The sequence below is a fragment of the Neltuma alba genome, unplaced genomic scaffold (assembly GCF_004799145.2).
Source record: "Neltuma alba isolate B1F8T4 unplaced genomic scaffold, ASM479914v2 tig00011253_pilon, whole genome shotgun sequence".
Lineage (NCBI taxonomy): Eukaryota > Viridiplantae > Streptophyta > Magnoliopsida > Fabales > Fabaceae > Neltuma > Neltuma alba.
Genome location: NW_021635968.1, coordinates 290,379 through 306,482, shown reverse-complemented (window position 1 = coordinate 306,482; position 16,104 = coordinate 290,379). Strand labels below are relative to the sequence as shown.

Below are 16,104 nucleotides of genomic sequence, written 5' to 3'. Positions count from 1 at the left end.
ACCAAGCCCATGATGAGCCTCGGGAACGTGTATCATCTGGTAGCTGAAGATGAGAAGCAGCGGGAAGTTTCTATGCAAAGACCCATAGTAGAAGGGATGGCGTTCCATGTGCAACATCCTCAGAGCCAGAGAGAGTCAACAGAAAGGACAAGCCCGAAGAAAGATAAGCTGAAGTGTGCACATTGCCAAAAATTGGGGCACACTGAGGATCAATGCTACGAGATCATCAGCTACCCACCTGATTGGAAGAAGTCTAAACGAGACAGACGAAGTGGGTCATAGACCGATAGATCGAGATGGCCAAAAGTAGCATATGTGGAGTTGGAAGAGAGCCCACTTCCAAGACTTTCCATGAGCCAGTATGAACAACTGATTAGATATTTTGGGAAAGAAGGAGCTACAGCAAGGGACAACCAACAGAACCAGCAACCCAGCATGAATATGGCAGGTAGAATTTTATTTGATAAACCTTGGATTATTGACTTTGGAGCCATCAACCATATCACTTGTGACGGTGAGCTAATTGGAGAAGAAATGAAAGGGGCACACAGACCTGTTCAAATCCTAAATGGACAAAGCATTGCTGTTGAGGGCTCAGGAAACATATATTTACAGGGTGGAATGAAGCTAAAAGATGTCCTAAAAATACCTATTTTTAAATGTAATTTACTCTCCATAAGTAAAATCACTAGGGGTTATGATTGCTTCATGATGTTCACAAGAGATTTTTGTGTTATACAGGACGTACACTCGAGGAACCTGATTGGTGTGGGGAGGCACTGTGATGGGCTATACATAGTGGAGCCGCCGCTGCCAGAATTAAGGGAGCTAGCAGTTAGAGAATTAGTAGATGGCACGGCTTGGCATGAGAGACTAGGGCATGTCTCAAATGAAAAACTTAAGCAGTTAGATTTGATTCGTAGTATTTCTAAAGATGAGTCCATAAGGCCTTGTGATGCTTGTATGAAGGCAAAACAAACTCGATTGTCTTTTCCTTTTAGTTCAATAAAAAGTACTTCTTGTTTCGAGCTCATTCATTGTGATATTTGGGGGTCTTACAGAACTCAATCTCTTTATGGATCCCAATTTTTTCTTACAATTGTTGATGATCACAGCAGGGCGACATGGGTTTACCTAATGAAAAGTAAATCTAAAGTGAGCATATTACTACCAATGTTCTTCAACATGGTAGAAACTCAATTCGAAAAGAAAGTAAGGCAGTTACGAGTAGCCAATGGAAGTGAGTTTCAGTCTCGTTGCTTGACAGCAGTTTATGAGGAGAAAGGGATCATGCTTCAAACGACATGCACCTATACTCCACAAGAAAATGGTGTCATAGAACGACGACATCGACACATACTCGAGATTGCTCGAGCCTTACATTTCAATGCGCAGATGCCTATAGAATTTTGGGGAGAATGTGTACTCGCTGCAGTGTACATTATCAACAGAATTCCCACTAAAGCAACTAGTAACAAAACACCCTACAAGGTGCTCACTGGAAAAAGGCCGAGCTTTGATCATATGAGAACCTTTGGGTGCCTAGCGTACTATAAGGATCTCATGGTGAAAGACAAGTTTGATGCAAGGGGGAGACGTGGAGTGTTTGTCGGTTATCCAATAAGACAAAAAGAATACAAAATATTTGATATTGAAAAGAGGGAGATCATTGTGTCCAGAGACGTGACTTTTTTTGAAAGTGAGTTTCCTTTCATAAAAGGGCACCTTGATGACACACCCCCCAATGCAAGACACGTGTGACATAGAAGCCATATACCTTGATGATAAAACACCTCATGTAGTAGCAGACTTGGGAGCTAGAAATGAGCTGGACACCATCATGGAACAACCCATGAACTTAAATGGGCCTATTATAAATGAGAACCTAACAGCTACGGTGGGAGTTGGTGAAGCACTGCGTAGGAGTACACGTGTGCGAGAGACATCCAAGAAACTTTAGGATTATGAAGTTGACCTTCCCCCTTCTATAGCCCCATCGCAGTCCACTCCAGCAACAGGAAACTCTGAGGTATATTCTGTGTATTCTTTATCACAATTTATCTCTTATGAACATTTCTCGCCATGACATAAAGCCTTTCTCATAGCCATCACTACCAACAATGAGCTGAAAACTTTTACAGTGGCAGCATGACATGACTGTTGGCGAAAGGCCATGAAGGAAGAGATTGAAGCTCTGGAGAGAAATGGAACATGGACCTTGAAGGAATTGCCAAAAGGGAAGAGAGCCATAGATTCAAAATGGGTTTACAAAAGAAAATTCAAACCCAACGGCACATTAGAGCGGAACAAAGCTCGTCTTGTAGCAAAGGGGTATACATAGGTGGAAGGAGTGGATTACCACGAAACGTTCACTCCTATTGCAAAGCTTGTCACTGTACGAACATTACTCGCTATAGCCACAAAAAGAGGATGGATGATGCACCAACTAGATGTCAATAATGCTTTTCTTGCAAGGGGAATTGGAAGAAGAGGTTTATATGAAGATACCTCAAGGATTCTGCTAAAAAGGAGACACAAGAGTTTTTCGACTTCAAAAATCATTGTGTGGGCTTAAACAAGCCTCCAGGAACTGGTACCAAAAATTCACCAGTGTGCTACTGCGAATTGGTTTCAAACAATCACATGCTGACAACTCACTTCTCATCTACAGAATGCAAAAAACGTTTGCAGCTATATTGATATACGTAGATGATATAATAATTACTAGAAATGACGAAGGGAAGATAGCAGAAATAAAGAAGCATTTGCACAAAAATTTTAGCATTAAGGACCTTGGTCCCCTCAAATACTTCTTGGGCATCGAAGTAACCAAGCTCAAAGAAGGCGTCGTACTTAGTCAACAAAAGTATGTGCTAGATATACTGAAAGATGCTAAAATGGAAAACTGCAGACCCACCTCTACCCCAATGGAAGAAAACTGCAATCTAGAGCCTCCAGAAGGATATGAAGTAGTAGATGAAGGAAGATACAGGAGGTTGATCGGGCAATTACTGTATCTCATAGTGACAAGGCCAGACTTAGTATACCCTGTGAACGTCCTAAGTTAATACTCCAGCAACCCAACACAAACACACGTGGATGCTGCTGAGCGGGTCCTACGCTACTTAAAGACAACAGCAGGACAACGCATCCTCTTACGAAACAAAGGAGTATGTGAGCTCCTAGCATATTGTGACACAGACTAGGGCCGTTGTAAATCAACGCGAAGGTCATGTACAGGCTACTACATTACCTTGGGAGGATCACCAACCTCTTGGAGGTCAAAGAAACAAAGTTTTGTGGCACGATCATCAGCAGAAGCAGAATACCGAGCCATGGCGAACACAGTCAGTGAGCTAATATGGCTATGATACTTGTTGCAAGAACTTGGAGAGAGACAAGGGAAGGCTACAACTCTGTTTTGTGACAGTCAATCAACTCTACACATTGCTGCTAACCCGGTCTTTCATGAATGCACCAAACATGTCGAAATGGACTGCTATTTTGTGAGGAAAAGGGTGCAAAGCAAAGAGGTGAAACCCACCAAGATATCCACAAAAGCATAGCTTGCGGATGCCTTCACGAAGCCACTTGGAAGAGACAAGTTTCAGACAATCATAAGCAAGTTGGGCATCGCCAATTTACATGCACCAACTTGAGGGGCCGTGTAGAAGTATCCCGAAGATATAGGACGTGCGTTAAGATATGAAATCTGATATTGCATGTAAATATATTATTTATTTAATATTCACAAAGATACAGTAGGTATACAAAACAAAACATTGCGATATTCTCGCTCGTTCCATGTATATATATACGCATGCTCTGAACTAATAAATGCAAGTCGCCTTTTATTTTCCCCTGTGTAATTCCTTTAAACATTCCAGATCTGGCATGAATAATTACCTACCCAAATCTTCCTTTAATCCCCAGATTTCTTGCAACGGATACTTTTTCTTTTTCTCTGTTTCACTTTCTCACCTCCTTTTGTTTATAGTTAGGCTTTTATTACCCAAATTATTGTGTTTTATTTTCTTCTTTCTTCCCTTATCTGGAGCATGCCCTGCGTGCTATCTTCTTGCTCTGGTAACTACTTATTTTTTGGTTCCTGCCCTCTGTAATTCAGATTATTCACAATAAAATAAGAGTATTTTTCCACGAACTTTACCTTCATCAGCAACACAAGCAGAGAACTGTACATAAATCTGAATTGGGTATAAATTATGCAAACTTGCCTTCTGAAAACCGTTTTTTCCTGCTATGGTACCATGGACAACTAATGAGATGTTAAATGTTGTGATCTGCACTCAACAGAAATTCAACAATCAGTGCATCACAATAATGGATGTATGAGTAATTACTTAACTAGTACTTTTAAAAATATTATAGACAGAAAAGCATTAAAATTAAAATATTATAAAAAGAAAAGCATTAACACTTTGCTACTGAACCTAGCAAGACCAATGCAACTCAGCATTTAGAAGACATGTTTTGCAGCTTTGCTGACAATAATCAAAACATGTCTATTGACAAACATGCATAAAATAAGCTAACTCACGTGCTAGTTTCATCCCAAGCAAAGGGATATGTTACGAAACAATGGGAGGACTGTAGTTCGCTCAGGCCCTCCTGCCATACTTATTTTCTCTGGCATTTAAAATAGCCTAACAGTGGCTCAAAACTCAAAACATGGAAAAAGAAAGATGTCATGAACTAGTTGCCATTCAGTTTACAGTTTAATAGTTCTACATAGATTCATAATAGATAGACATCAATTCAATTATTCTCTCCATTAAATGATCATTGATCAAAACAATGTTGCCCATATGAACAGAGAAAGATTCCAAAATAATTGAACTACTGAGTTTAAGAACTAACCAATCCTTTGAAATCTCCCATGGTGCTCCAATTATAACCTTGTCCACATAGCGGCATGCTAAAACGCTTAGACTTCTCTCATGCAGATTCATGATTGGACGATGTGCTCCTCTAGTGGCACTATAAAGCCATTACCAAAATATGTCAAAATTGTCTAATAATTACTGCACTTTATACATGTTTTGACGACGAGAAATCACTTTAAAGAAACAAGGTCCTGGGATAAGACACCAAGGAGGTAAATGAGTGACGTTGTTTTTGAATGCCAGGTTGCCACATATGCAGGGAAAAATTTTGGGTGACCTAATGCCATAAAGTAGTCTCCATTGATGACCTAATGCCAGATTGCCACCTATTAATAATTATAAGAGTTTATTACTAATTAATAAATAGCTATTAAAATTATAAAGTGCATCCATCATCCTCAAGTGCATCTAATATTCTTAAGTATTTTTTGATGTATTCAACATCCTAAAAGATATGGTCAGTATCTTAAATTATATTTTAGTATCTTCAACACCTTAAAATATTTTTTTAGGTGCGTCTATTATCCTAAATTATTTTTTAATAAATCTAGCACCTTAAATTGCTTAGTGTAAAATTGTATTAAAAAATATTTTAGACTGCTTGATATATCTTAAAAAGTGCTTTAAAGTGCAATCAGATACAATACATACTAATCTAAAATACCAGATCTATCTAAAAAAATACTTCATGATGTTAGATGTACTTTCACCCTTAAGGTTGTTGAAATTAAATCTCCCAACCGTCATAGATTAACATACTCATTATAAAAATTTCTATCGAGTTTATACATGAAGTCACCAAACATCATCAAATAAAAAAATAATTATAAACTTAACAAAGATCATAAATATTAGATTAATTTTTTGCCATGAAATATTAGATTAAAATAAAGCTTATGTTGACAACTAAAATAATAATATTATTAGATGCCTTGATCTTCTCCGTAAAAAATCACCAAAAAAAAAAGGATCAAATGGGGAAATCAAGTGAGAATGCATGTGGTAGTGCTGCCTTCCTATAATATAATACTCCTCCGTCCCTTATTATAAGATCCAATTTTTTGAATATGTTTGTTCCTTTTTATAATATCTTTTTTTAGTTTGTCTGAATATTTAATGCATTATTACCTATTTCAACCCTAGTTTAATGCATTTAATACATTCTTTTCTTTATTTATCTCACTATTATTCTCTCATATCTATCCACTTATACATAGGAATATATTTGCCAAAAAAATTATATTTGTTACATATTAATTACTTTTAATCAATTTTAACAATTTTCTTAAACCAATACTGAGCGGTTATTTTCGAGAAATGAAAAGGTAATATATTTTTTTTAGCTTTTGTGGTGACTATGCATTTATGCTTCGAGTCTTCTTGGTTGGGTCTTATATTCCATGCCCCTCTCGCCGCGGAACATGGAACATTTGCAGGGTTCACGGGGACCCTTATGAGGCTGAATTGGAAAACCAGAATAATGAGTTACCTTGACAAAATTGGAAATGAAAAAATAAATCTATGTACTATTATTTAGGCACATAATATTATATTTATTATTCAAATTTAAAATTTGGATCGCTTAAAAATTTTAACTCATGATTAATTATTTTTATTTCTATTTAATGGTTAAATTTTTGAATTTATTTATAATTTTATCCGTGGAATTGATCTATATATTTTTTAAACTTAAACTTCACTCTTTCTTTACACTTATCTTTAAAAGTTAAGAAATTTTAAAAACAATAACTTTTGAACCTATGATGAATTAGTTATATTTGAATTCATTCGGTGACTATTTTATATTTATTTTCTACTATATATTCTATATTTTTATTAAAAAGAAAGATTTTAAAATCTTTCACCGGCATGGGCACTCTATTTGACACTTTTTTAATCTTATTTGACGGTTATTAATAAAGTGAGGTTTAATTGTTAATAAAAAAAGCATTCAAATCAGATGATTTTATTTGACAATTATTAAGAAAGAACCGTCAAATAAAATTACACCATTTGACGGTTATTAATCAAGAATTGTAAAATATTCTTGAAATATTTGATGCGATCACAGAATATTTGATGTGTTCTAATTTGACGGTTCGGATAAATATGATTAAAAGTAACAGTTAAATATTAATAATTAGGAAAAATTAGTGAGAAGGACCCAGAAAATATAATATTTAATTTAAAGGATCATTAAAATTAAAATTATTTTAAAAAACCAGATAATAAATTAATAACATATAAATTTAAAATTACTCAGTTGCCCCTAACTAGACCTCCTAAATTTCCTTCCACATTCCTTATTTCTCTCCCACATTCTGGTTATAAATTAAAACGACTATGAATTTATAAACTTTATTAAATTAAACAGTGTTTCTGTCAAATTTTGCAACTTACATAAATATCTATTGTATTATTCAGTTACAAAAAAATTAGAATTTTATTTTTACAATCAGCACAAATTTGGATTGAAATCAAAAGTTAGCCAATTTTAGTAAAACTTGCGATTCTTTTATAACTTATTACATATGTTAAAAAAAAGGTTACATATGTCTACAAAGTTAAATGAAATTTTAAGTAACTTTAAATAAATCAAATAAAGTTTGTATAGTTTATTTTTATTTTAGAAGAAATTATGTAAGTTTTAAAGAAAATAACAAATACATATAATTTCAAAAAAATAGAAAACAAATAATCTATATCTATATATCTTTCACGTGAACTTTTGATTACCTCCGTTAGAATTTAGAAAATACTTTTGTATAAGCAAAAAAAATATTGTCAATAAACATTTCACTGTAATCAACAAAATTTATGATAAATCACAGTATAAAAAAGTAATAATGAGGTTTTTTTGGGGGGATAATGCTTTTTTAACATGTTGGTATACTAAGTATTAAGATATATATTAGGCAGAAAATTTAACATCTTCTACATTAGTCTATTCTTTGCTTACAGGTTAAACTTTTCAGGGGCATGCTCCCTTGTTATTTGTGTAAGTGAAATATAATTTCTTTCATCCTCCTTAAATCTTTTAATATTTCCTCTTATATTTATCATTTAAGTTTACAGAGATAATTCTGACAGGATATAAAATAAGTTTGGTTTTTGTTTTAGCGAAAAGATGTTAGTAGACATTAGTGTTGATAATATGAATTTAGGCAAAGAAACATAATGATCAATAAAAATTGATAAATACGAATGTTAATAATTAAATGAAATATTGATGATATAAATACCAATCTGGACGAGAAAAAGATTGAATTAATAAAGGATATGTACGGACATGGGGATGATGGGTGGTCTTGGTATTAGATTTAGATTTAGATTTAGTTTTAGTTTTAGTTTCTTAAAGGAAAAAAAAACTATAAAGGTAGGAAGTAATTTAGGAGGTTTTGTTAGGGGTGATTTATTTTTTTTGAATTTATATTTTAGTATTTGGTCCTTCCAAATAATATATGATTTTTATGATCCTTCTAATGAATACTATTTTTTCTAAGTCCTTCTCCCTAATTTTCCCCTAAATTTATCAAGTGTATGATAAAATACATGGACGTGCTGGAGGACATTATGCTCGTTAGGCAAGAACTCCTTACTATGTGTGATGATGTCCTCTCCCATTTGAAGTTATTGAACAACATGAACTTATGAATTGCCAGTTGTTACAAAGTTAGGATGCTACCCTTCACAAAGTTAGAACATTACTTGTAACCTTGAATTGTTTCTGTAATTAAAAAGAAAGGCCATTCAGAGCTTAGAAATGTAACTTCTTCTTTTGTTCCGGATATCAAATGTCCAATGCAGTCACAAATTTATCCTGCAAGTGATTTTTGTAATAACAATGTTTAACTTCAATTTTTTATCTGGCCCTTTTCGACCCTTTTTTTTTTTTGGTGGCCATTAGCTCCATTTATTGAACTTTTATCTATATTTGTCTATGCATTGATTCCCTGTGGTAAAAAGAATTCAAGCAGCGTTTTTTATTTGAATCACCATTTTGGGTTCTTGGTCCTGAATGAATGAGTACATATGGGTGTGTATTGAAAATTGAAGATCTTTTGCAGCAGTGGTATTGTTCAATCACTGGAAGAAGCAGCCTTTAATTCGATTTACAGTGTTAGGTTTCATTGGTTCTCATCTAAAGGCATCTGAACATTGGTTGGTTTAAATGAAGACGATGGATCGTGGTTAAAAGTATTCACCATGCTTCCAAATGAATTGGACAAGACATGTATTATTATGTGTACTTGGAAGTGGGACTTTCACCCCACCCCCTCCCCCAGTGGGAATATCGGTGTTCCATGTAATTTTTTGAAAATTTTATCAGCTTAGAATGTCGTATTGGCTATTATGCTTGTGACTTTAACAATTTTGATCAATTAGATTATGAGTAAGAGATGTGATATTTTATGGGTTATCATTTCCAGCTATTTTCTGATGCACTCTGATGATACTTCCCTCTTCTCTATGAAAATATTTGGGTAGAATGTTGCTATGACGTGAGCATCTGCACTTGTATGAATTATCATGTATCTCATGACTTGTGGTTTACCATATGATCTTGATGCTTCTCAAGTATTTGTTAAAGAAAGTGATTTCGAAATTTGACAGGGGGTGAAGCAAATACTATGTCGGAAGAGAAACTTTCCCCTGCATTTTGATTCTGAGTCACAATCTTGCTTGAATGAAAACATGAGGTTTACTGTAATTTCCAGATTACTCCCTCGCCGCCACAATCTGCCCAGTACATGTGCACTTGGGAATTCTCGTGCATTCCAACCTGATTTTGTACCCAGAGATCCAAAAGCCAAACCAAAAAACTACAAAATTACTCAATTTTGTGATCCGTATGGCCCCAGACCTCCTCCCTCCGAGGAAGTTGTTCAGCTTGCGGAGAGAATAGCGGCACTGACTGATGAAGAACGCCGTCAAATTATGCCTACTTTGGCAGAAAGACCAAGGCTTCCGAACTTGCAGCCAATTTCAACTGAAGGCTTGGACTTGGCTCCACAAGATGGTGCGGCTGGACCGAAGGCTGAGGAGAAAAAAGCAGAAAAAACATCATTTGACGTCAAGTTGGAAAAGTTTGATGCTGCTGCAAAGATCAAGGTGATTAAGGAGGTCAGAACATTTACCAACCTGGGTTTGAAAGAGGCCAAAGATCTCGATGAAAAAGTTCCTGTTGTGCTCAAACAAGGGGCCGGTCACTAAAGAAGAGGCAAATGAGATGATAGAAAAGATTAAAGCTGCTGGAGGAGTAGCAGTTATGGAGTAGGATTTTTTGAAGCAAAGAAAACTAAACTAAACTCTGTAGGTTGAGGCAAATAAATTACAATTTGATATTGTTTTGATAATTTTCCTGCAGGTAGGTATTGTTAGAGCTTACTGTTTGTATTTTTGACAGTTAAAATTGCAGTTTGTCCTGGAGGTCAATCTTTTTAAATGGTTCTGTGATGAACTCAAAAATTATATCCGCCGGTTACCAGTTGTATTCTTACACTCCATGAGTCTCCTGCGCATGACTATTCCATGGCAGTTATTTGATCTTGTATTAGTTAATTTTTTTTTTCTAGTTTTATATGCTCATTTGATCTATAATAAGTCAAAACATAAGATAAGCCCTTGAGTATCATAATTGTTTGGACTACTAAACCTCTTTCTCTTTTCGCCTGTAGGGAAAACAGGAAAAATATTTTGGAGGTAGGGGTTGGTTCATGCATGTCTGATTTTTTTTTGGTTCCCTGTATTTTCAGCAGGCTTGAGTTGAAATATTTGATTAATGCTAATTCATGTTCATTTCTGTTCATGGCTCTTATTTATTTTATTTCCTCAAGTCTATAAGTTTGTTTCGTGCCTGTTTGGAAACACTTATTTGGAGCTTATAAGTAGCTTATAAGCTCTATAAGCTCTATAAGCTCGATTGAAAAAAGTAGGGTCTGTTTGGCAACACTTATTTGCAATCGGGCTTTTGTCTGAAAAGCTACAATAAGCTATAAGCTAAAATTAACAGCTTATGGCTTATAGCTTATGGCTTATGGCTTTTGAAATATGGAGAGAGAAAAAGTTAAGAAATTTATTATTTCTTTTGATTCTTATTATAAGCCTCAAATAACTAATTTGTAGATAATAAAAAATCAATTAAAATTAGTTGAAAGTAATGAATAAGTTAGAAATATATTTTTATTTTTAAATATGCTCCTAAAAATATACTTTTATTTTTTCATGTTTCACTTTATATTTAAAATATTTTTTATGACTTCTTCATATTAAATTATTTTAATTTCATTGTATTATGTGAAATTATTTTTTTAATCATGTTTTATTATTTATTAAAACTCATGCCCATTTTGGTAATTTTTCAGCCAAAATTACTTTTACTCAACTATAATCCAAACAAGCTTTTTCCAATCTCATTTTTGTAAACTAGTTTGTCTGAACTCCAATCCAAACACAATTCAGCTTATTTAATTTAACTTTTACCAACTTCACTTTTCCATAAGCTACTTTTTCTATAAGCTGCTTTTCCAATCGCTGATCCAAACGGACCCTTCATTGTTTTCCTTTTAGATGCCTTGCTAATTTTATGAAGATATTCTTTGTCGTTGATTTGTAGGGCAATTGGAGCACACGAAGCTTAAATATCAAGTTTTGCTCTCAATTTAATTTCCTATGCCGCTAGTTCACTCGACCTATAGTTTATTGTAACTTAGTTCTTATACTTTTGACTTGCTTGTAACTTGGCTTCTAATCTTTTCATATTTAATAATTTAATTCTCATCATATATAATTTATTTTGACTCATTAAATAATTACCTACATGTTAAAAAATTACTTTAACACCATTGAAAATTGCAAATATGTCTTCCAAATCAGCTCAGGTGTGAATAGAAAAAAGAATCTTGCCGGATTTGTTCGCCCCCAGCCCGAAGTTAAAAAGGCAACCCATACGGGAGAATTTATATAGTAATTAATTAATCTTGGGTGAGAGGGTGTTCTGGCCAACAAAAATAAAAATAAAAATTAATTTTGGGTCTGGAGAATTTCTCCTGCGGGATTTGAGCTTGGGATCATTTGCGTTCAACGACTTTGCTGACAATTTTCCCAGCCACACTTTCATCAAGAACAATCACGAGGCCCGACACAAGTGGCACTTGGCTGTGTTTTTTAAGTACGCTGAGGAGATTAGTCATTGTTAACAACGAATAAGAAAGTGGACCGGATACCAAACCGGTTAAGATAGTGGTGCAAAGATTACTTAGTCGGGGTTAACTCAGAGTCTAATCTGTCATATTAAAATAGTATAATTTAATTAAAAATAATAAAATATAACAAAATTAATAACCACTAATAATAAAATATAAGGAAATATGACAATAGTTTGATTGTAACAATAATAAAGTATAACAATATTAAGAATTTTGATATTTATGGTTCATCATTAACTAAAATTAATAATCATTAATACTAAAATCATCATTAAAATTTGTTTAAATTCATAGGGGTTGAGAATCACCAGACTATAGAAGACAAGGTCTACGGTCAAGACCAATGTTAACCACGATTTAAATATTATTTGCGCTTTTTGGCGAAGAAGCAGAGGACAAGACGCTGCCGGAGGTAATGGAGTCAGAGCACGGACGATTGCTTAGATATAATAAATGCACATAACTTTATAGGTTATCTCAATTATGAATTAGATATAATTATAAGAGTTTATTACTATTAATAAATAGCTATTAAAATTATAAAGTGAATCCATCATCATCTTGAATTGCATTCAGTATTTTTAAATATTTTATAGTGTATTCAACATTTTAAAATATTTTTTTATATGTGTCCAGTACTTTAAATTATATTTTAATATATTTAACACCTTAAAGTATTTTTTTTAGATACATCTGTTACTCAAAATTATTTTTTAATGAATCTAGTTCCTTAAAATGCAGATGGTAGTGTCACCTTCCTATAATATACTCCCCCCGTTCCTTATTATAAGAGACAAATAACTGAAGTACGTTGATAAAAAAAAAGTTAAAATTAGTTAAGAACAATTAATGTATAAAAAGTATAATTTTTTTTTCAAAAATGCCCTCATTAATAAGGAGAGAGAGCATGAGAGAGAACAATTAAATTATTAAAAGAAAGAGAAGTGAGAGGGGGAGAGAGTGTGAGTTGGAGATAATAAATATGGGTAAAATAGTAAATCAACACAAAAAAGTAGAGGCAACTTATAAGTGTCTCTTATATATAGGAATATATCATAAGCATTAAATGTCTCTTATAATAAGGAACCGAAGGAGTAGTACATTTGAAGAGTCAAACAAACCAATACCGAGCGGATATTTTCGAGGAATGAGAAAGTAAACATAATGAAGGAGAGAATATGCCTTATGGTTTGACAAAATTGAAAATGAAAAAATAAACCTATGTACTATTATTTACGCACATAATATCATATTTATTATTTAAATTTAAAATTTGGACCGCTTAAAAATTATAAATCATGATTAATTATTTTTATTTCTATTTAATGGTTAAATTTTTTGAATTTATTTATAATTTTAGCTTTGGAATTGATGTATATATTTTTTAAACTTAAACTTTACTCTTTCTTTACACTTATCTTAGCCTCTTACGTATTATTTAAATTTAAAAGTTAAGAAATTTTAAAAACAATAACTTTTGAACCCGTGATGAATTATTTATATTTGAATTCATTAGTTGAATATTTTAGATTTATTTTCTACTATATATTCTATATATTTTTATTAAGAAGAAAGATTTTGAAATCTTTCACAGGCATGGGCATTTTATTTGACACTTTTTCAATCTTATTTGATGATTATTAACAAAAACAACTGTAAAATATTCTTGAAAAATTTGATGCGATCAGAGAATATTTGACGTGTTTTAATTTGAGGGTACAGTTAAATTACTTAAATATGAGTAAAAGTAACTGTTAAATATTAATAATTATGTAGCATTGATTTTATCATTTTGTCGTTTAACACCATCTTCGCCTCTGCCTTCTTCCCTCTCCCCCTATATTCTATAACCCAACTTCCCTCATTTTCCCCGTATATATAATTAATGAAATTAAAAAAGGACCTTTTTTTTTAGCCAGTGTGGCACATATATGTTTGACGTGCACAAAATTAGAATTGATATTAGAATCAATCAACCTTTAGGGAGTTTTTCAATCAATAATCAAAATATTAATAAATAAAAAAGTGAAAATTCTCAAAGCTTACAAGAGGAAGCAGCAAGAAATGCAGAATAAAAATTGGATACTTATTTGTCATGATAGCAAACAGCTCAATTTGATACTTGGAAACAAAAATTAAATATAATCTGATTGGCTGTGATTTAAATATGTAAACACATGGTCATGATTTCTAAAATATAAAGGGTAAAGTTCCAATTAAACATAATTAATATGATACAAACATATTGGGCTTTACATCAGTTTAAACCAAGCAGCACCTCTAGGCCCAAAGCAAATGAAAGAAAACGTGGAAGCCAAACCACACCCATAGGTGAATTTTACACTTTTTTTTTTTTTAAAGAGAACTGCAATCTGGTCCTAAAGAAGAGATTTAATTACCCTACCTCCATTAACAATAAAGGAGCATCCAATAATAATTTTCTGTGTAAAAAATAACAACTGGTTTATTCTGCTCAGTAGTTATTGAAACTTTTTAGTAATTAAATTCTTTTCTTGAGATCTCGTAGTAATTCTTTCTCTGGCTTTTTCTTTTTTTGGGGCTATGGGAGGTCAATGATAGCACCAATGTAATAATAGTGTTGCCTGAAGTAAAAAATTCACCAGTATAATATAGATGAGAACAAGCCCAATGGAGGTAAAGTGTCTCATAAGTTCATGAGCAAAAAGAAATATCATCCAAAGGGTCTCATAAGTTCATAAGCAAAGAGAAATATCAGCCATAGTACTGTAGACAATCGCAGGAAATCATAGCAATAACGGAAATCAAAGAGAGAAATTCGGACAACATTCTCCAACACTGGTGAACCCCCTGCGTTTGGCTGCTCTCACCCACACTCAATTTCACAGGGGCTCCTTGGTTCTTGTCGTGGGGTGTCCTTCAGTCTTTTGAGGTATGCGATGACTGTGCACAAACAGCGAAGGAGATCAGTGATTTATTAGTGTGGGGGCTTGGGCACAATAATATGCATTTAAATCATGCTGCTGGGAATTCCAAAATGAAGAGGAGATTAAAAGAGAATGGAAAAGAAAAGAAAAGGCAATGTCGTTTAATTAATTTTTACTGTGAATTAACATTGACATGACTCTAAATATTGAGCATGAACATTGTAGATGATGAGTGTTTCAGAGGAGTACCTTTGGGTTCGCTATCTTCTCTTGCCCGCTGGAAGGCTTATGGGTTTCGCGTTCTGGGACCACATTATGGGTTTCGCTTAGTTGCTGGCCAGAACTGTGTACAAATAGCGAAGGAGAGGTGATTTATCAGTGTGAGAGCTTGGGCACAGTAATATGCATGTAAATCATGCTGATGGGAATTCCGAAATGAAGAGGAGATTTAAAAAGAATAGAAAAGACAAGGCAATAGCGTGTAATTAATTTTTACTGTGAATTAACATTGACATGACTCTAAACACTGAGCATGAACCTTGTAAATGATGGTGTTTCAGAGGAGTGCCTTTTGCTTTGCCTTTGTCGGAGGCCTGTTTCAGGGAAAGCATAGCTCGAGCCGTGCCCGGCAAGCTCTACCAGAGTCTCCTTGGTGCGTTCTTTATGAACGCCCGAGGATTGCTGCAACAAAATGGAAACCATTAACACGAGTGAAAAATTTAATCAACAAAATAAACATCAATATTGGATTTGATCTCCTACCTCCGCTTTGGCCTGTTGTTCTTCTTTTGAAGTAATACCATCGTTTGAGAATTCCTGCAACGAAATGGAAGCCATTAACATAAGAGTGAAAAATTTAATCAGCAAAATAAACATTAATATTGGATTGGATCTCCTACCACCCCTTCGGTCAGTTCTTCTTCTTCTGCAGAAATACGATCGTTTGAGGATTCCTACAATATTATGGAAACTATTAACATGAGTGAAAAATTTAACCAGCAAAATGAATATTAATATTGGATTTGATCTCCCACAGCGGTCAAGGACGAACGATCTTCTTCTTCCTCCATATTTTGCTGACTGCCT

General features: G+C 33.7%; 1 protein-coding gene and 1 pseudogene across 1 annotated transcript; both read left to right on the top strand.

The window, feature by feature from the left end:
• The first annotated feature begins 2,173 nt into the window (after positions 1-2,173).
• On the top strand, positions 2,174-3,068 carry LOC114763092 (uncharacterized mitochondrial protein AtMg00810-like). Its single transcript, XM_028952691.1, has 2 exons — positions 2,174-2,331; positions 2,672-3,068. The coding sequence occupies exons 1-2, from the start codon at positions 2,174-2,176 to the stop codon at positions 3,066-3,068; spliced, it is 555 nt and encodes a 184-aa protein (XP_028808524.1).
• A 6,370-nt stretch (positions 3,069-9,438) lies between these two features.
• LOC114763076 (50S ribosomal protein L7/L12-like) lies at positions 9,439-10,215 on the top strand (annotated as a pseudogene).
• Positions 10,216-16,104: the final 5,889 nt, after the last annotated feature.